Source organism: Bombus pascuorum, chromosome 12 (assembly GCF_905332965.1).
Source record: "Bombus pascuorum chromosome 12, iyBomPasc1.1, whole genome shotgun sequence".
Classification (NCBI taxonomy): domain Eukaryota; kingdom Metazoa; phylum Arthropoda; class Insecta; order Hymenoptera; family Apidae; genus Bombus; species Bombus pascuorum.
In genome coordinates this window covers 8,561,152-8,578,682 of record NC_083499.1, presented here as the reverse complement: position 1 = coordinate 8,578,682, position 17,531 = coordinate 8,561,152, and the positions used below count along the sequence as shown (strand labels likewise).

At 37.2% G+C, this 17,531-nt stretch overlaps 1 protein-coding gene and 1 long non-coding RNA gene across 6 annotated transcripts; both read left to right on the top strand.

Annotated features, from left to right (window-relative positions):
* The first annotated feature begins 111 nt into the window (after nt 1-111).
* On the top strand, nt 112-16,898 carry LOC132913044 (steroid hormone receptor ERR1). 5 transcript variants are annotated; one of them, XM_060970974.1, is made up of 9 exons: nt 112-241; nt 10,988-11,134; nt 11,271-11,384; nt 11,493-11,622; nt 11,857-12,078; nt 12,202-12,237; nt 12,392-12,532; nt 12,612-12,814; nt 12,916-16,898. In XM_060970974.1, the coding sequence occupies exons 1-9, from the start codon at nt 230-232 to the stop codon at nt 13,252-13,254; spliced, it is 1,344 nt and encodes a 447-aa protein (XP_060826957.1). In that variant the 5' UTR covers nt 112-229; the 3' UTR covers nt 13,255-16,898. The 5 variants fall into 5 exon arrangements, with proteins under 5 accessions (XP_060826957.1, XP_060826956.1, XP_060826960.1 ...); XM_060970973.1 differs by lacking the exon at nt 112-241 and adding an exon at nt 3,905-4,108; XM_060970976.1 differs by lacking the exon at nt 112-241 and adding an exon at nt 3,909-4,108 and having other exon boundaries at nt 11,872-12,078.
* LOC132913076 (uncharacterized) lies at nt 5,439-8,302 on the top strand. The gene is made up of 2 exons (XR_009659322.1): nt 5,439-7,529; nt 7,645-8,302. It is a non-coding gene; the product is annotated as an uncharacterized LOC132913076 (long non-coding RNA).
* Nucleotides 16,899-17,531: the final 633 nt, after the last annotated feature.

Below are 17,531 nucleotides of genomic sequence, written 5' to 3'. Positions count from 1 at the left end.
ATGGGGAATGAACTAAATAAAATTTGAAGTTTATCGTTTGTCCGTTAGAGGTTAGCAGTCGTCGTATTTAGGATCCTTGTCTGCGTCGTAAACGTACGATGGCGCCACACGAACAACAATCTGAGCCATTGAGTTTTCTGCTTCTAGTGAGTTGTGGAATCGGCCATTGCTCCAATATTTTTCTTGTGATTGAAAATGTTCAACCTCTGATGGAAATACGGAAGCGTACATGAGTACTGAGGTAAGTTGTTCAATTACTTGTTGCATTTGCTTTTCTTTTTGCGATGTATTTTTGCAGAAACAAAAACGATAACTAGGTATCAACTATCTGCCAAATTTTGTTCCGCCATCTTTGTTACAAATTCGTTTACATTTTGCTGTGTGTATTGTATTTTTTGCAATTATATCCTGCTTGCATTTTACTTTTAAATTGATCTTGGCTAATTAATTATATATATGATACGACTTACAATTTTATAAGTCTTCTTTTCTAATTTATTTTTGATCATCAAATTAACTGTGCGGGTTTAACAATTACTGTTATGGCCTTGATTTTTTCGTCCAAAAAAAACGAGAGTTATGAAATTAAGCATGTGATGATAATAAGAATATGATACCCTCCTTGTATCGTATTTGTCATCTTTAAATCAGTGTCCCAATATTTAGTGATACAATACTGTTTTCTTCTAGTTATAAAATTAAAATTGATAATTTTATTAAGTGAATACATATTACATATCTTGTATTTGCAGAAATGAATTATATTTTAAATAAAAAAGTATGTGGACTTTGTTGCGTATTATTGTATTATAAGAATAACTAAATTTAATGTTATTTAAAAGGTACGCATATGCATTAAAAAATATTATCGTTTAATACAATTTTTAAATTAAATATCCTGTATTTGTTTTGGGAGTTTCAACATTCTTAGAAATATGTTTGACATAAAATACGTTCAATTTGTAAGTAATGTATATGGAAAATTTTTAATTCTATAATTAATACTGTTAATTATTTTATTATAATATATTATACATATTTGGTTTATTAGATGTAAACGTTAATTATATATATATATATATATATATATATATATATATATTTATATATAAAAATAATTATAATGGAAAATATGATATTGATTTAGTATGTTGTCAGTGTTTAAATGCTTAAAATGATACCGACGGATGAAATCAGAAATTTCTTTATTACCGACTGTTTATAATTTTGTTTTTGAAGGTAACATTACGTAAAAATGATATTATTGCTATGGCTGATTTATTTATAAACACTTAAATAAAATTTATTGTGGCTCAATTATGCATGAGAAGGAATAATTGTTGAATATGTAAGTTTTATATGTTGTCAAGTTGTAAGATACATATATTTGTGTATAAGAAATTAATTTTCATTATATTTTACGCAGAAAAGAAATTGAATGAAACTCGTGTCTCTGGGTCAATATTATTTTCATTATACAATTTTGAACAGTTTCTAAATTTACATAACAGAACTTGTTAAAAAGATAGTAATCTTAGAAATGATGTTGAAAATGTATATAGTGTCTTTTAATATAAATCTTATTTGTAAAACAATCAGTGCAGATTATAATGGATTTGAGGAAAGGTACTGGAATTGGCTCAAAGTATCATAGATACGATACAATACATATTGAGAACATGAGAAAGCGAGAGTGCCATATCGATCCGGTTAGTTTGAAGTCTACCTACCTCAACCCTGATTATACATACTTTTACCAGTCGCTTTCATTGACATAGGTTCTATTTTTTATTTTCACTCCTCTATTAATTCTAGAGAACACATGTGTTCTTGGGATGCATATTTTTTTTTATTATGGAAATATTTCCTTTCATACTCTTAACGCTTTCTTATTGAAAAGTTAGTTGTAAGCGCGATGTGTACGTATTTGATGTAAATCTTTCGATGGCTACCACGATAACTTCTCGCATCGAGTGTACGGGAAATGTTGAAAATGCACGCTGCATCGTTGCGTAATAATTCTTATTACGGGTAATCTGTTTAAAAACAGTCGTCAGACAATAGTTGTATCATAATGTTATACACACGAGTTGGATATAAATACAAACAATAGATTGATTTACACATATTTTATTTTCTTTTATTTGATTCGCTATAAAGAGTAACAAAACGTAATTCGATTAGTCACTATAAGATTTCCTCTTTAAAATACTCTTAACTCTTCGTGAGATACTTCGATAAATTATACACTCTGCCTACTGATTCAATGAAATCAGATTCAATGACGATGCGATAGGCAAAGTACAATTTTCATTTTCCACCATCAAGTACATAGAAAGAAAACAAAACTTCATTATCGTTATAAGATAAATTGCCAAGGCATAACTTTTAGTTTTAGTATTTAAGCTATATTCCCTTGTTTACATTCTAATTCTTTCTATGTTTGGTTCCTCGATTGTTTTGTTAGCCATCTGACTTTTTTGCGGGGATAAACACAGCAAAATATGCGATGTAACAAAAAGAGATAAAATAACGTATAACGTTGTAGAACTACGTAGCATGTAGAACGATTGGTTAAAAAATAAATTCGATAAGTCGGTGAATTTTTGGGGAAGTGGATAACGGTATCGGGCACATGAAAATTCGAGAGTCTACGCTGGTGGGCTGTCTTGGGCGGGCGACGGCTGTGCGCAAAAACGGCGGCAGTCAAGTTCAAGGCCACCAGCTACTTTCCTTTCCCTCCTTGCCTCTGCTGTGGAGCAACCGCCGCCTCCAGTGCCACCACTGCTGCCGCGCGACACCATCGCTACCACCGCTACAACCACTGCCACCGCCGTCATACCCACAGCCACCGCCCCCGCCTCCCACCCATTCTCACCCTTCCATCGTGATATACACGTAGCACGCATAACGCCAGTAACGTATCAACTTAGGCCGAGCATGGGACTGTTTCGACCATGGGGGTAAAGGGAGTGTTTTGGGGCTCGATCGATCTACCTAGTCGTCTGAAAATTCAATTGGCTCCTACGTCTACGCAATGTCACTTCATACGCTCTTTCTTCGTTTATATATTCTCAAAGAGTCTCTTCATTTTCATACACACCCTTGATGAATCATAGAAATTTCTCCCAATCATGGAATCGTTCGTTCGATTAACATCTTGCCCTTGCAAATCGATTCACTCTTTCCTCATTGTATCTGGAACATCGAAGGAGAAGATTCAATTGTCGAAAGACGTGATTTAAAAGTAACTTTAAGGCCAAGAGTTAATGACCGATTGTCATGACCATGATAATGTTCACGGTAATGTTTCGTTTGTATTTGTCCAACATGGTAACAGTTGTGTTTTAGATTGGAGTGGTCGATGATTTTATCATCGATAAATATGGTCCGATCTAATTCCGTGAAGTCTCCGAGTGCGAACAGTTTGCTATGGGATACTTTGAAAGCAGTAACTTGTACTGAATCAGCTTGAAAAATCTCACATTTGTTGTATGAATAGTGGGCAATTTTAAATCTACGTTTAACTTTTTTTATACTAATCTAATCTGTCTATCTAATTGGCAAATATAAGTATGCTTTGGTGACCCGGAGAAGCTTATTCGATCTATCAATGACAATAATAAATCAGAGAGATGTTTGAAATGCTCGGTTTTTCCATTCATAAAACATTATTCTGAATATGAAATTGGAACATAAGATCGAACATGTATTAATTAATTGGACAAGATAATTTGTAGATTGTCCAAAAATTCAGTTAAATTGTTAAGCAATAAAGTAATTAGAATGAGAAATATATGTTTCGTGGATTTGTGGCGCCCAGTATTAGGATCGGCTGGCTCCGTGTAATACCGTATCGTCTGAATTGCCGTCAGTCGCGTACGGCTCGTCGTGCCGTCAACGTCGTGGTAGGGGGATGCTGTGTACATAAGTACGTCGTGCATGTGCTTATTCGTGTTCTTCATGAGTGTTCGGATCTTAAGCATCGTGATCATTTTTGCTTTTCGTTCATTTTTTCTTACAAAAGCGTAAGAGGAAAATAAAAGCCCAGCATCCTAGCGCCATTTGGATAGAACCGACGATCATGGATGCATGGATGTACGATGTGGTAGGTGTTGTCGATACATAACCTCTTTCTTCTTCTCGTTCGATCTCGTGGCTTTGTTTACGTTGCTGCGCGCGCGTTCTCTATTGCTTTCCGTTAATCCCTTCGATCAAATACGGAACAAAGTTTTGATCGTTTCAGAATAAGAATGTTTAAAATTCATTTAATACATTTATTTCGCAGAATTGTAAATTGTATATCGCGATAGCTCGTCTGCTCTAGTCAAAGTTTGTAAAAATACTATGATTCTTGCTGTCTCAAAAATTTTCGTTTTTCTTTTGAATTTGATGTGCATGAATTTAATGTTTTTTTCACGTAGATTGCGGCGATTACATTCGCGGCATGTTCAAACTCGCTTGTTTTCCGATACAATAAGGATACATTACATATATGTTATCTTCGTCGCATACTGTCAGTCAGCTTTAGCGACAACTCGGTTATTACGTTACGACGTGTCTGTTAGATAATCTATCCTGTAACTCACAGATCATTTTTCCACGCCTGCCGTTTTTGCCAACGTTACCGTTGATTCGTGATTACTTCAATGCTGTAATCTTCTCTTTCCGTTAATTAATAATTGGAGCAACGATTCCTTTAAATTAAATGGTTTACCGTGATATGGGTAAAATATTTGAATAAATCTCGAGATACTGTATGAGCGTAGCTGGAAATATTTTACACGATTCCACCCAAGAGGTATATGTGTGTGAACGTTGTCATGAAAAAGTTGTTTATTTTGATGGCAATGAAACACCTAAATCGTATGACCTTAGTCGAGAAGCTTTTACCAAATACTTTTTCACAACTGTGGTTTTTGGTCGTTTCTCAGAATTTCATTTAATTCTTGTTGTATATCTGCAAATTTTTTAAAATTTAGGACAGCGAGTGTTATGGATAATGATTAATAAAGCTCAAAAGACGATGTTAACGATGACGCTAATTTCAAAAGAAAAAAGATATAGATAATTTGGTTATTCTTGAAACATTGAGAAGAACGCGTAACAATTATCTCGTGCTCCATTTAAAATCGTTTCAATTGTTTCGCGATAATTGGCTTTTACGCGGTCTGATACGCACAAACGATTTTCGACGATAGCAAGCATAATAAAAATAACTTTATGTCAACCTGTTCAGGCATTCTGATTCATCCAAAAATTTTTCGAATTTTTCTGCGTTAATTTCATTTAAAATTCACTTCAGTATCGACGTGTTCGTTCAAAGATGACTTCTCTATACTTTATCGATAACGAAGATTTCCTACATTTATCGTTACATATATGTAACTATATATATTTTCCTCAATCATTTTCAACGATATTTGCTTGCAAAATTATTTCTCTCTTTCTGTAGAAATCATAATAATTTCATAATGGTGTATATATATTTAGCGATTCATACGTATTTAACTATTTAAACGTATTATAAAACGATCTCATATACATCTATACCCATGCGATTAAGTCTTACGCAATTCCATGTGCGTGAAGCTTAATAGGTACATCGGATTGCTGCTTTCACCTTTGAATTTATTATACTTAGCATTTCGATCAACGCACGGACCGAGACATATTGGTATCGACACGTTCTTGAACTTGGTCGATACCGATTTTGATAAAAGGCACTCTCTTTCAGGGGAATAAATATTGGCCGATTTTATCTCTCGTAATGTTTGCGAAAGACAATCTCCCCGAAATTTCGAGTTCGATTGCACGTGACGCATACAGAGAATCGATGGATCGAGTTAAGCTGACACTGCAACGGAAATAAAATTGTGGATTCCAACGTAGGAAGTTTGGTAGAAGGGAGGCTGCTGGAAAGTTAATAAAAAAAAAATATATATTCGTCACGAGGATGCGTCAGTAGGTATTTTCGGACTCTCTGAGTTCTTACTTTATGTTAGAGAAGTTTTCAAACCGTTCTAAGTCGATGGCTCGACCGCTGAAGTATGATCCTCGAATTTTTATGAATTCCTAACGTGGCAGACGTATATTTTTTTATTTCGCGGTTCTCTTTCAAGCTATTTTTATTAAATTGTAGCTTAGAGATCATTGGTTTTCGTTTGTTTATGGTGATAAATGCTTTCGTATGGCGGGCTAGGGATTCATGCTAACCGCGTTGAAGGAAAAGAAAAGGCACGTTCGAGTAGCTCCGTCATCAGACAACTTTACAAGAAACCATGTGTTTTTGTACTCGAGGTAGTGTCTTGATATATGTGCACTAGCTACAAAGATCTTGCATCGCCTTAATTCTCTCTCTTCGTATCTCGGTTACCGTACACGCCACGAAATTACGTGCGGCATGCACTTGCGCGTTCATCGACATTCAACTTATGTATACTCGTAAGGGAAAGTTTTACACTTATCTTTTGCAATGTGTAAAATACGCATCTATATATAGTCACGACATTTGACGACTAAACAAATATTTTCTTAAAACGTATTCACGTTGATGAACATTAAAGGTTATATCGATCGATGACAGCGACACACTGATCTGACGGAGCGTCAAGATGAAATACTCGAAAGGCAAGCGTTGATAGGGGGCCGGTAATATATCTATAGGGCAGATCTGGCAGTACAATCGTAATTATTCGTAAAGAACGTTCAAAACTCGGTTGATCGACGATGCGAAATCATGGATGCCAGGTATGGTTAGGCGCCTGTCGATAGGCTACCGTGATCGGTGATTGGTCGCGCGGGTCGTGGCGATGATGCGTCGTCTGGTTTGGTAAGAAACAAGCTGGGTAATCATCAGCTTTCGGAACTCGGTTCGAGTGGGGAGCGTTGGAGTTTTCAGGCTACGAGACACGTCGGTGACGTCATCTCAGAGCTGGGTCAGCCATAACCTTGGACAATGCGCGAAATGAATTCTCGTATGTGTGATTTCTACTTCGAGAAAACCACACGTTCGTGCAACGTGATTTCCGTTATTTTTTTCTTTCCTTGTTTATTGAAATCAGTTGACCATGAAGTACATTTGTTGGTAATTCGCGAATCTCGAACGCGTTTAGAATTTTCACCAGATAATTCAGAGACTAAATTTTATCGGAGTACGTACGTATGTAAAAATATGTAGAAAGAAGGACGTTTAGTAATTTTTGTTGCGCGGAGAAATTTACGTTGGAAGGTTACAGACAAAACAGGGAGAAGCAATTCCCCGAATCGTTGGTGAAGGTAGAGAGCAGAGACTCGAAAAGTGAAAGAGCGTAGTTCTAAAATTAGTCCAGCGATAATCCTAATGTTATTATAGCGACTCGTTATTGTCTTATTTTTTATTGGCTAAACTTGCCGCGAAATCGGAACATGGTTGTTACCGAAGCTTTGGCCTTGACCGCGACCCAGGGTCTTCATCCTCGAGATATCGATTTGTTCTCTCTACTTCTAATTCTGTATCCACCTGTATATAGCCACGATATCGCTACTTCGTGAGTATTGTAATAATTCAGGGTCACCGCGATCGACTTGTTGCAAAATCGCGAGCATACGATATATATATAAGTACGTCGCGACGCTTTTCTTTTATCGGAAATTTATCCGCAGGAAATAAACATTCGTCGTAACTCTAGAAAATAAGATGGTGTCCGGTTCCTTTCAATCGTCTTCGATCTTGTGCAGGAGTCTCGAGTTATCGAGAGAAGATTGCGTAATCTGGGAAGATTTCCGTTCAACGACAGAGTATCGTTTCGCAAAAAATTAGGCGTGATCTAGCCTTCGGCCGATCGGTCAAAATGTTTGTCGTTGAGTCGTTTATCAACGATTCGTACGAGCTGATGTATCTCTTATCGCTCGATTCGAAATACCATTAAGTACCATACGTAAAGGTAGTATGTAATATTTGCAATAGGTGCAGAATATCGGGAGCAAATAATGTAACACAAATGTTATACGTACGAATCGAAACCTAACTCAAACCGAATGGAGTTTCATTCGAGTTTAGCGGTACTCGATAGTGGTAACATGATTCTACGAAATTCCAATTAGTTCGTACGTATCTTCCGTACCTACGTACCTACTTCCATATATACGTATATAAGTACGTTTCTATAGAAGCGGAATGAACGACGAACATGTGACAATTTGTATAAAACGCGATGATCGATGTCATTTTTTCAATGTTGGCACAAATGAGACGATCTAATTTGCAACAAGGACTCGTGATCGAGGAGCATGACTTAAAATAAAGCGATCACAACTGCAACCAACGACTTCTTTTTATTTGTCTCGCTTCTGCCACCTAGACTTTTTCTCGCTTACATAATCAGCTCGTTTAAAAAGAAGTTGGACTGGTCTCGTGCGTACCTCGAGAATTTTGATGCCCATATAGTGGCTTCGATTTCAAATCAGCAACCACAATTCCATACTTATATATGTGTAGACTTCCGCCGTGTCAGAATTATATTTTATATTTGATTTTTTGTTTAAAAATGATCAGAAAGACGGTTTTTGAATATGGTTAAACAATGAATGGCGATCGTTACGAAGACACGTTTGATCGTAATTAAGCCGAGTTATTGCGATAGAAATAAAATTACGACTAGCCGGTGCAATCGATATTCAGGTCATGGCTTCCTCTAAAAATGGATGCCCGATTAAAGGCTTCGTTTTCTTTTTCTCTTGCCTTTTCTTTTTTTCTTAGTTGCGTGCGTATGTATATATGCGAAAAGGCACGAAAACCTCTGTCAAACGGAATAATTAACGACCTTGATCCTCTGACGCGTTACACATGCGAATATCACTTACGCAGAATGAAGTAATATAGTCAACGATTTCGTGCAAATTTCAGGGTATGCGGGTTTTAAGTATTCAACGAGAAAATCATTGATTTTATCGAGCAGGATGATCACTAGAGAGACACCGCGGTTGCAAAGGAATTAAAAGCCTGTGAATTTTTACCCAGCTCGATTTAGTCCGGATTTATTGTTAGAATTCCACGTGCAGACTTGTCAGAAGCTGTGCGAAAACAGAAGGAAACGGGAGAACGAGCGGATCGACGTGCACGAGGGTATCCGAATACGAGGAAGCTGAAACCGAGCAAGATAGATAAAGAGAGCAGTAGTGTTGTCGCGAGGAAGAGAGCGAGAAGCTAACGTGACTTGGATAGAGAAAGGGAAACAGTGTGAGACAGAGAGAGGAAGAAAGAGAGGAGAGACTCAGACAGAGGGACTCAAGGTCGGCGAAGTCGGTTGTTTCCGTCGGAGTTCGGCGTCTAAAATTGTGTATTGGCTTGGCGCGGTTCTGCGGCCTTCGCGAACGTGGCCGCTTCTCCCACAGAAAAGTCAAGTTCAAGGCTAACCAGATATCGCGATACTCTCGTTTCTCTCTTTCTTTTTTCATTCCATGTTCTTTCCTTCCGTCTGCGTTTTGGTAACTGTTTAATCGAACGGATTATGGAGCGATCCGAAGAATGTGAGAAAATCGAGAATCGCCGATGACTCGTAGGCTTCGTAGTTCGATAGAGACGAATCGAGCTGACGCTTATGCAACCTCAATCTTTTTCTTCTTTGTCTCTTGAAACTTTCCTCTTTTCGATCACGTCTGTTTTTTCTTCCCCCCCCCCCCTATTGTTTCGTTGCAACGTGTTTTTCAATTCTGACGAATCGCTCGTAACTCGAGGGGAGTCGTATCGCTGTCGTTTCGTCATGGTCGTCATTATGTATCGTGGTTGAGTGTTCCGCGCACCGTGTCGGTTTTTATTTCATTAATCTAAACGTGGGAGATGTGCACGTCGCGTCGCACACGTGAAGCACTTCGCACGACTAGTCAAGTTCGAGGTTAACCACATACTTCGATGCCTCGTTCTTTTCTTTCCTTTTCTAATCTCTCGCTATCGTTTTTCCTTTTTTCCCGTCTGCCCCTCGCTCGCCATACGATTAACAATTCTTGATCTTTATCGATTTCTGCCGTTGAAATAAACTGTCGGTTAAATTGGAGTGCAATCGGAAAAAGCTTTTGACCAACTCGGCATTAATACGAGCGGTGGTCTAATAAAATCTGCATCCCGCGTTCGGCTCGAGTGTCTTTCTCCGTTATTCGTTTGTTGAGTGGTTACACGGCGACCCACTCGAAATTAAAATCGAGCGAATGATATCGATATCGAAAATTATCACGTTGCAATGATAAGGTATCTGCTTATCTTGTGAGAGAGAGTGAGGGAGAGAGGGAGAGAGGAAGAGAGAGAGATCGTGGCTGGATAGCGTATAAATCTCCAGACGTGCGTCCCAAGCTCTCGCAAACGATCGTAACTGCATCTCGCAGAAAAGTCAAGTTCAAGGCTAACCAGATACTCCGCGCTCCTTCCTTTGCCCCTCGACCCCCTTTCTGCGTGCATTTAATATACGATACCGAGGGCAGGAGGGCGGAAGAGGAGCAGCAGGCTTACGCAATCCTTTCACCGTTACTTTGTTCACTATCGTTTTACCCCACTGTTTCTTTAAGGATACCTTTCTTCTCATTAAGTTATTCATATGACTCGTTTTACCCTTTTTCATAAATTATCCGATTGCGTCGATGGAACAACGATTTCTAGTTCTCGTATCGTTACCAGATCATCGAAAGATGCAGGATGCAGATAAACAGAAAGTATAAGCTCGCTGTATAATTATAAGATTACATTAAGAAATAAAGGAGTTGATATTCCGAGAACATCGATGCTACGTATCGCGAATTTTCTGAAGTCAATTCTAAAAATGCTTGAGGCGTTGGTCGCGCTTAAAAATAGCAACAGAAAAAAAGTGCAGCCGACTGCAGAGCAGGCTGTCTCTTCTGCTTTTCGGCATTTGCTACGGTTTGCTTAAAAGCGAACGCCCATCAGTCTGTGTTATAGGGGACAGATAGGAGAGGAGGATACGTGCGAGATTGTAAGATGTTCTGTTGATTGCTTTAGGTTTGCATGATGCCCGGTGGCGGCACCGAAAATATGATTGGAAATAATAGGACCATGGCGAACATTAAACAAGAAATTGAGAATCCTACAACGCCTACGCAAAATTATCAAGTTTGTTCACCGACCACTACGCTTCAACATCAAGAGGTATTTCGGACATGTAGTTTTTAGGGTTGAAAACATTGTGATTCGTGAGACTAATCGAAAATGTAAAATAACTTGAGGTAGATGATACGTAGTTCTACAAAATGGTCGATGTTGAGTAACTTCTTTAATATTTTAGGTCATTTGTAGCAAAATAGAAGTACCAGCCGATTATGGAGGAGGCGAAGGTAGTCCTGGTAGTCCGGAAATGCACCATTGTTCGTCAACCACGCAGCCTTTAGGAACACCAGAGGTACATACACTATACCGTCCTAACTATAGCAGAAGTCCTTGCATTTTTTCTTTCTTTGGAAGCTCTTTTGTAATCTCTGAGTTAGACTCACCATGTCGTTTTATTTAGGAAGGTGTTAAAGAAGAAGACATGATGCCTAGAAGGCTTTGTCTAGTATGCGGAGACGTAGCGAGTGGATTTCATTATGGGGTAGCGTCTTGCGAAGCGTGTAAAGCTTTCTTTAAGAGAACCATACAAGGTAAGAAGAGTTCCTTCGCGATTACAGATATCTCCTTCTGAAGAATTTTCCAGGTAGCACCACAGGATTATAATTATAATTCCAGTGATACGATTTTCTTGTTTCTCTACTATCTGTAGACATCGAAGTATTTTAATTATCTATATGCATATGTTACTATCCTAAAACGCATATATTCATAAAACTAATATTGGTGCTACCTGGATGAGAACCATGTATATTACAATAAAATAGCGAGTAATTTCACAGGCAACATCGAATACACGTGTCCGGCGAACGGCGAATGCGAAATAAACAAGCGCAGGAGAAAAGCGTGCCAGGCGTGTAGGTTTCAAAAGTGCCTTAGACAAGGCATGTTGAAGGAAGGAGTGCGATTGGATCGTGTTCGAGGAGGGAGACAAAAATATAGAAGATCCACCGATCCTTATACGCCGGTGAAGACAGCTCCGTTGGAAGGTGATTTTTTCATAATTCTTGCTGATATAAATATCATGTTTCGATCGCAATCGTATCAATATAGAACACGTACAGTTCCATATCTCGCAAATACGATTAAATCTTTGATTTTATTCTTTTTAGCAAACATAGCAACAGCAGCTTCTAACGAAATAATAAGTAAGCTATCGGGTCCTTTCTCTTTATTTACTCGAGTCCGCTACTTTGATTCGTTGGTAGATTTTTTTCATCCTGACATGAAACCATCTTATATGCAAACATAAATATTCAATATGTGAATGTTCAAATGGTAAATTTTCTAATTTATTGGTAGATAATAAAATGCTGGAAGCTTTGGCTGCTTGTGAACCCGACATGCTACAAGTGTCCAATATCTCTCATACTCTTGACACAGATCAAAGAATACTTGGACAATTATCTGACTTATACGATCGGGAACTGGTCGGAATAATTGGTAATAATATAATGTCAATTTTTCTATTAGCATAAAGTTATATTTAATCGATCAGTAATTGAGAATTCTTTGCTCAAAGGTTGGGCAAAGCAGATTCCTGGATTCAGTAGTTTAGCATTAAACGATCAAATGCGACTTCTGCAAAGTACGTGGGCAGAGATATTGACGTTTAGTCTCGCATGGAGGAGCATGCCAAATAATGGTAGATTAAGGTTTGCCCAAGATTTTACCCTTGACGAACGACTTGCACGCGAATGCCATTGTACAGAGCTATACACGCACGTGAGTATCGTTTAATTATTTCAATGATTTCGATTCATCGTGTACTTTGTTACCTTTTACATGTATATACGTTTCTATATGTATTATTTGTTTCTCAACAGTGTATCCAAATCGTAGAAAGGCTTCAAAGATTGGGTTTAACGAGAGAAGAATATTACGTCTTGAAAGCATTGATATTAGCAAACAGTGATGCGAGATCAGATGAACCACAAGCGCTATATCGTTTCCGAGATTCTATTCTAAATTCCCTATCAGACTGTATGGCGACAGTAAGACCAGGACAAGCGCTTCGTGCCACTCAAAATATGTTCCTAGTGTTGCCCAGTCTCAGGCAGGTTGATGGAATTGTTAGAAGATTTTGGTCTAGTGTTTATCGAACGGGAAAAGTACCAATGAACAAGCTGTTCGTAGAAATGTTAGAAGCTGCTTATTATCGATGAAATATCAACTTGAACTCAACAATATCTGTATCAAGGACTTGACAAAATCGCTGTTATTCGATGTTAGCAGTGTTATAGTTATAAGTGAGTCATGAGTGAGTAGGGTACGTCCCTATAAGTATAAACGAAAGATGGTGAGTGATAGTGAAAAACGAAAAGAAACGGAGATGTGCAGTTTTATTTGTTTTCTGTAAGAGAAAGACTCGTAAGAAAGAAAAGGCTTTATTTTTCAAATGTGAAAAGTATTGGAGCGTAGAGCTTTGGCCAGTGATTCCACCGGTCATCAAAATTCGCGAAACACATTAAGATGTCAGGTACATTGTTTCGTCGAAATAACCAAACTTTCCTTTTCGAGTACCCCTTTTACAGGTACAAAGAAAAAAAGAAAAAAACAATGTTATTTCAGGATAGCATACGTAGTACAAGATACGAGATGCTTTTCCGGAGCTCTCATTTTAGGATAGTTTACGAAAACCTGTCGCCAGACAGAAGAACCTACCAAATAACTAAAACGTTTTCATTTACGTATGATCGTGACATGATCACCGAGCTGGTGATATCGTAGAAATGCAATGCAAATGTACTAACTGTGGGTGTTTGACGTTATAGAGTTAGCATCGTGTTACCAAATACTACCAACTCAATCAAAATTACATGTAGCTCCGATTCGGATCTTATTTTAGTTATGTCTTTTCTCTGAAAAAAATCCAGTCAATTTGAAATTAGAGGAACGCGAAGCGTGTATGTTTAAGAGCGTCGAAATAAAATGATATATGCCATTTTATATAGAGTAATTGCACATTTTAATACCATTAAGTGTAAAGATCGATAAATGTAAATCGATGTGTGTACTGCATTGAACATCCATAGTTATAGTTCAGCGAATGAATTTAGTATGCGCTGTTGTACAAATTGAACCAATTACATGAACAGAGCTGTGAACAGTGAACAAGGAAAGCGAAAGAATGGCTGGATCGTTCTCTAATTAGCGTCACGCTATTTTTTACGAGGTACTGTGAAAAAGATGTTTCGAGAACGAACCTTTGGCCAGGTTGCCAGGTTCTAGGGAAAGCAGAAAAAAATTTAACTGATTGTTGAAATGATTGCGAAATGTTATTCGCGCGTGCCACACAGAGAGCGTAGGAGAATATATATTATATTATATTATTATATTATATTATATTGTATGTATTCAGGGATCTTTATTATCTAAATAGTTATTATTGTTACGAGATCTGTGCACGGATCTTGCGCATAATATCGCTTTTTTCGAAGCGAGGAATCGTAATATCGTATAGGAGCTACTACTCACACATAAAACTCATTTCTAAAGGAGGAAAAACCGTTTATAACAAATTAATGAAGTTTTTTCTTTGTCGGTTACACGCAACGAAACACGGAAGTTTCTATCGACTTTTGAATCAGCTTTTTGTTATTTCGCGATTATTCGATATTATCGAGAGAAAGAAATTGTTTAATGAAAAGTTATAAATAAATATTAGGGTAAATGGCAGATCGAGTCGCTCGAAACTTTTTAGTGTTGAAATGCGGTGTAATCTTGTGACGTTCAGAGTGCAATAATATCAGGACATGCGATTACATTTTTCTACTGGTCAATCGATCGCGACGCCCCTTTGAGTTTTCTTTATTTGTATATTTCGTCTCTGTTCTTCTACCGTTTGAAACTTTGTTTAAACCTCCTGCATTTAAATACACGATGCAAATAGTTGGCAGCAACGCTTACATATTGCGTGTCCTTCCTCCATTAGTTTTTCTTAATTACCTATTACGGTTCATTCCTCACTACGAAACAGATAATGCAACGAATGCGATGAGGAAAAAAAGAAAGAAGAAAATCGCTGCTAAGCCACGGCGAATTTTTGCCCTGCTTTTTTTTCGGTTTTCTTTATTACATGTTCTTCCCTTTTTTTTTTTTTAACAACGTAGGTTTTTCTGTCTCTTTCTTTCTTTCTTTCTTTCTTTTAATTTATAAATTACAATAAAAGAAGTCACGTTATTTGTTATATTGCTTTCGTGGTCGTAAATTTTGGAAGAGAATCAAACATTGATTGTTTATTGGTTAACAATTTGGGTCGAATGTTGTTTCGATATGTGTTGGAAATGCTTTGTTAAACTATTTGTCTTAGTTTATGCGAATATTCGTCAGGGAATCAATAGTCGACGTTTTAATGGCATTTGTCGTGTGTCGATAGCATCGAACGTTGTCCATTTCAAAGAAAATTGTCTAATACCAATGTTTGATTCCAGATAATAATATTATCTATATATACCGTCCATAATAGGGGGTATTAAAGTCATATATCAGTAAAGTCGATTAGGTTTCGTGATTTAAACATATTTCAGTTCCATTCCTGTTAAATGTGTTAATATTTTGTTTTTCAATCACGCTGTCCATAGGTTTTTTTTATATATCGCGTACTTGCGTGTTACTTTATGTTTCGATGCAAATGTAGAATTTTCACGTGCCATCAAATTCATGATCCATTTCTTAAATCTTTTCTTAATATCTCACGTATTTCCCAACAGACACAAACATTCGAGTGGATGAATTTCCAAAAATCTTAAAGTTGTTTTGGTAGATCCATTTAGCTTTTTGGTTTCTAAGATTCTATCGTAGTTAATACGATGATGGAAATATTTTTGAATTTATAAATAGTTAAGGAGAGATTTGATTGATCCTGCGGCGTGTGTTTTGTCGTTGTTTTATAAATTAGATTTAACGTGTCGGTTGGACAGTGGATTTTACAGGCATTTTCTCTCTGTCATGTTTATGGATTCGCCGTGGCGGTAGAATCATAGTCTCAGGGTTTCAACCAGCAACCAACAAATAGAAAAAATGATATAAATTTAGAGACGTATAAATAATTAAGCGCGCGAGTATATTTGTGGAGCAACATATTATGTATAATAGTAACGATAGTAATAACATTCAGGATGATAATGATAATGATAACGATACAGAATATTAACATTAGTATTAATGGTGATAACAATGATGATGATAATAAAGATAAGAATGACAAGAAACACTATACGGTGACTTGTTGCATTGTAAATCGAGATTTGCGTATTTGCTTTGCATACTGGTGCATGCACTGCGAAAGAAATATAGTTTTAATGTCACTATTTCTTAATGAACTTCTTTACTGTGGTCAGGAGAAAACTTGTACATATATGGCTTATCCGTATCGTAAGAATTTACACCAACAAATTCAACCACATCCTCTCTGTATTTTTCTTACACTGTATGATTGCACAACTTGAAAACAGCTCCCGCTTGTCTCGCGAAACGTGCGTGCGCCAAGAAAGATGACAAATGGATCCGTGGACTTGAATTGTTTCATATATCATAGCGTGCACTGTTTACAGTGTAGATTTGTTTCTTCTTCGAAAGTACAATATAAAATGGTTCGAAAATCCTTCTTTCCTCGTCCGTTCGTCGGGCGAACTTGCCAGACCAGTCATAAATTGTACCTGCTGCGAAGAAACGCTGCTTCTGCGACTTTTACGAATATGTGTACAGATATATATATATACCTGTAATTATAATTTTTATATATTGAAAGGAAACATATGCGTAAGCATTAGTAAATCGATCGAAAATAAAGTAGGAACTAACTCGATTTTTATTTTTGAAATCTTGATTGTACGGGCTCCTGTTTGAACTGTCGCGTACTGACAAAATTCGCAAACATCAACGTACAGAATGTGCCGATTCCAACGAAATAGAATATACGTGGCCTCAGTCAGCGCAGCAATCATGTCGCAAGTGGCAGTTCCGCGTGTGTTTCTCTATTTATTAGCCGCCTTCCTTGTCACTTTTTCCAGTAAGTGTTATTTTCTTTAATATATATACGCAACTTTAATATATATATATATATATATATATATATATATATATATATATATATATATATATATGTTGATGCGTAGCGAATTGATGCAAAGCGAAATTGAAAAAGCGCATTTCCCCACAGAAGCAAGTTCATACGTGCCATCGGATGATTGTTTGAAATTCGATGTCGGTGATATTGAGGATTACTTGTCGAATCTCAATTTCGAAAATGTGCCGGCGATCAATATGATGATCGGCGGGTTGAAATGCCCGGTCACAGCTTTGCCCTTCGGTGCTTTGAAATCAGACTGGGCAATGCTGTTGCTTCTGCGAAAAGCGCAACCGAAGGAATCAATTTTCTTAAAGAAACTGGATCGTCTTATCAGAATTTTAGTGATTTAGAGATTTAGTGATTTGGAAG

Excerpts from the sequence above, each read along its gene's own strand:
- LOC132913044 (XM_060970973.1), top strand. The coding sequence starts at position 4,085 with ATGGATGCATGGATGTACGATGTG. Across the intron at positions 11,135-11,270 it reads CTACGCTTCAACATCAAGAG|GTCATTTGTAGCAAAATAGA; the intron begins GTATTTCGGACA and ends TTAATATTTTAG. Across the intron at positions 12,815-12,915 it reads GTACAGAGCTATACACGCAC|TGTATCCAAATCGTAGAAAG; the intron begins GTGAGTATCGTT and ends GTTTCTCAACAG.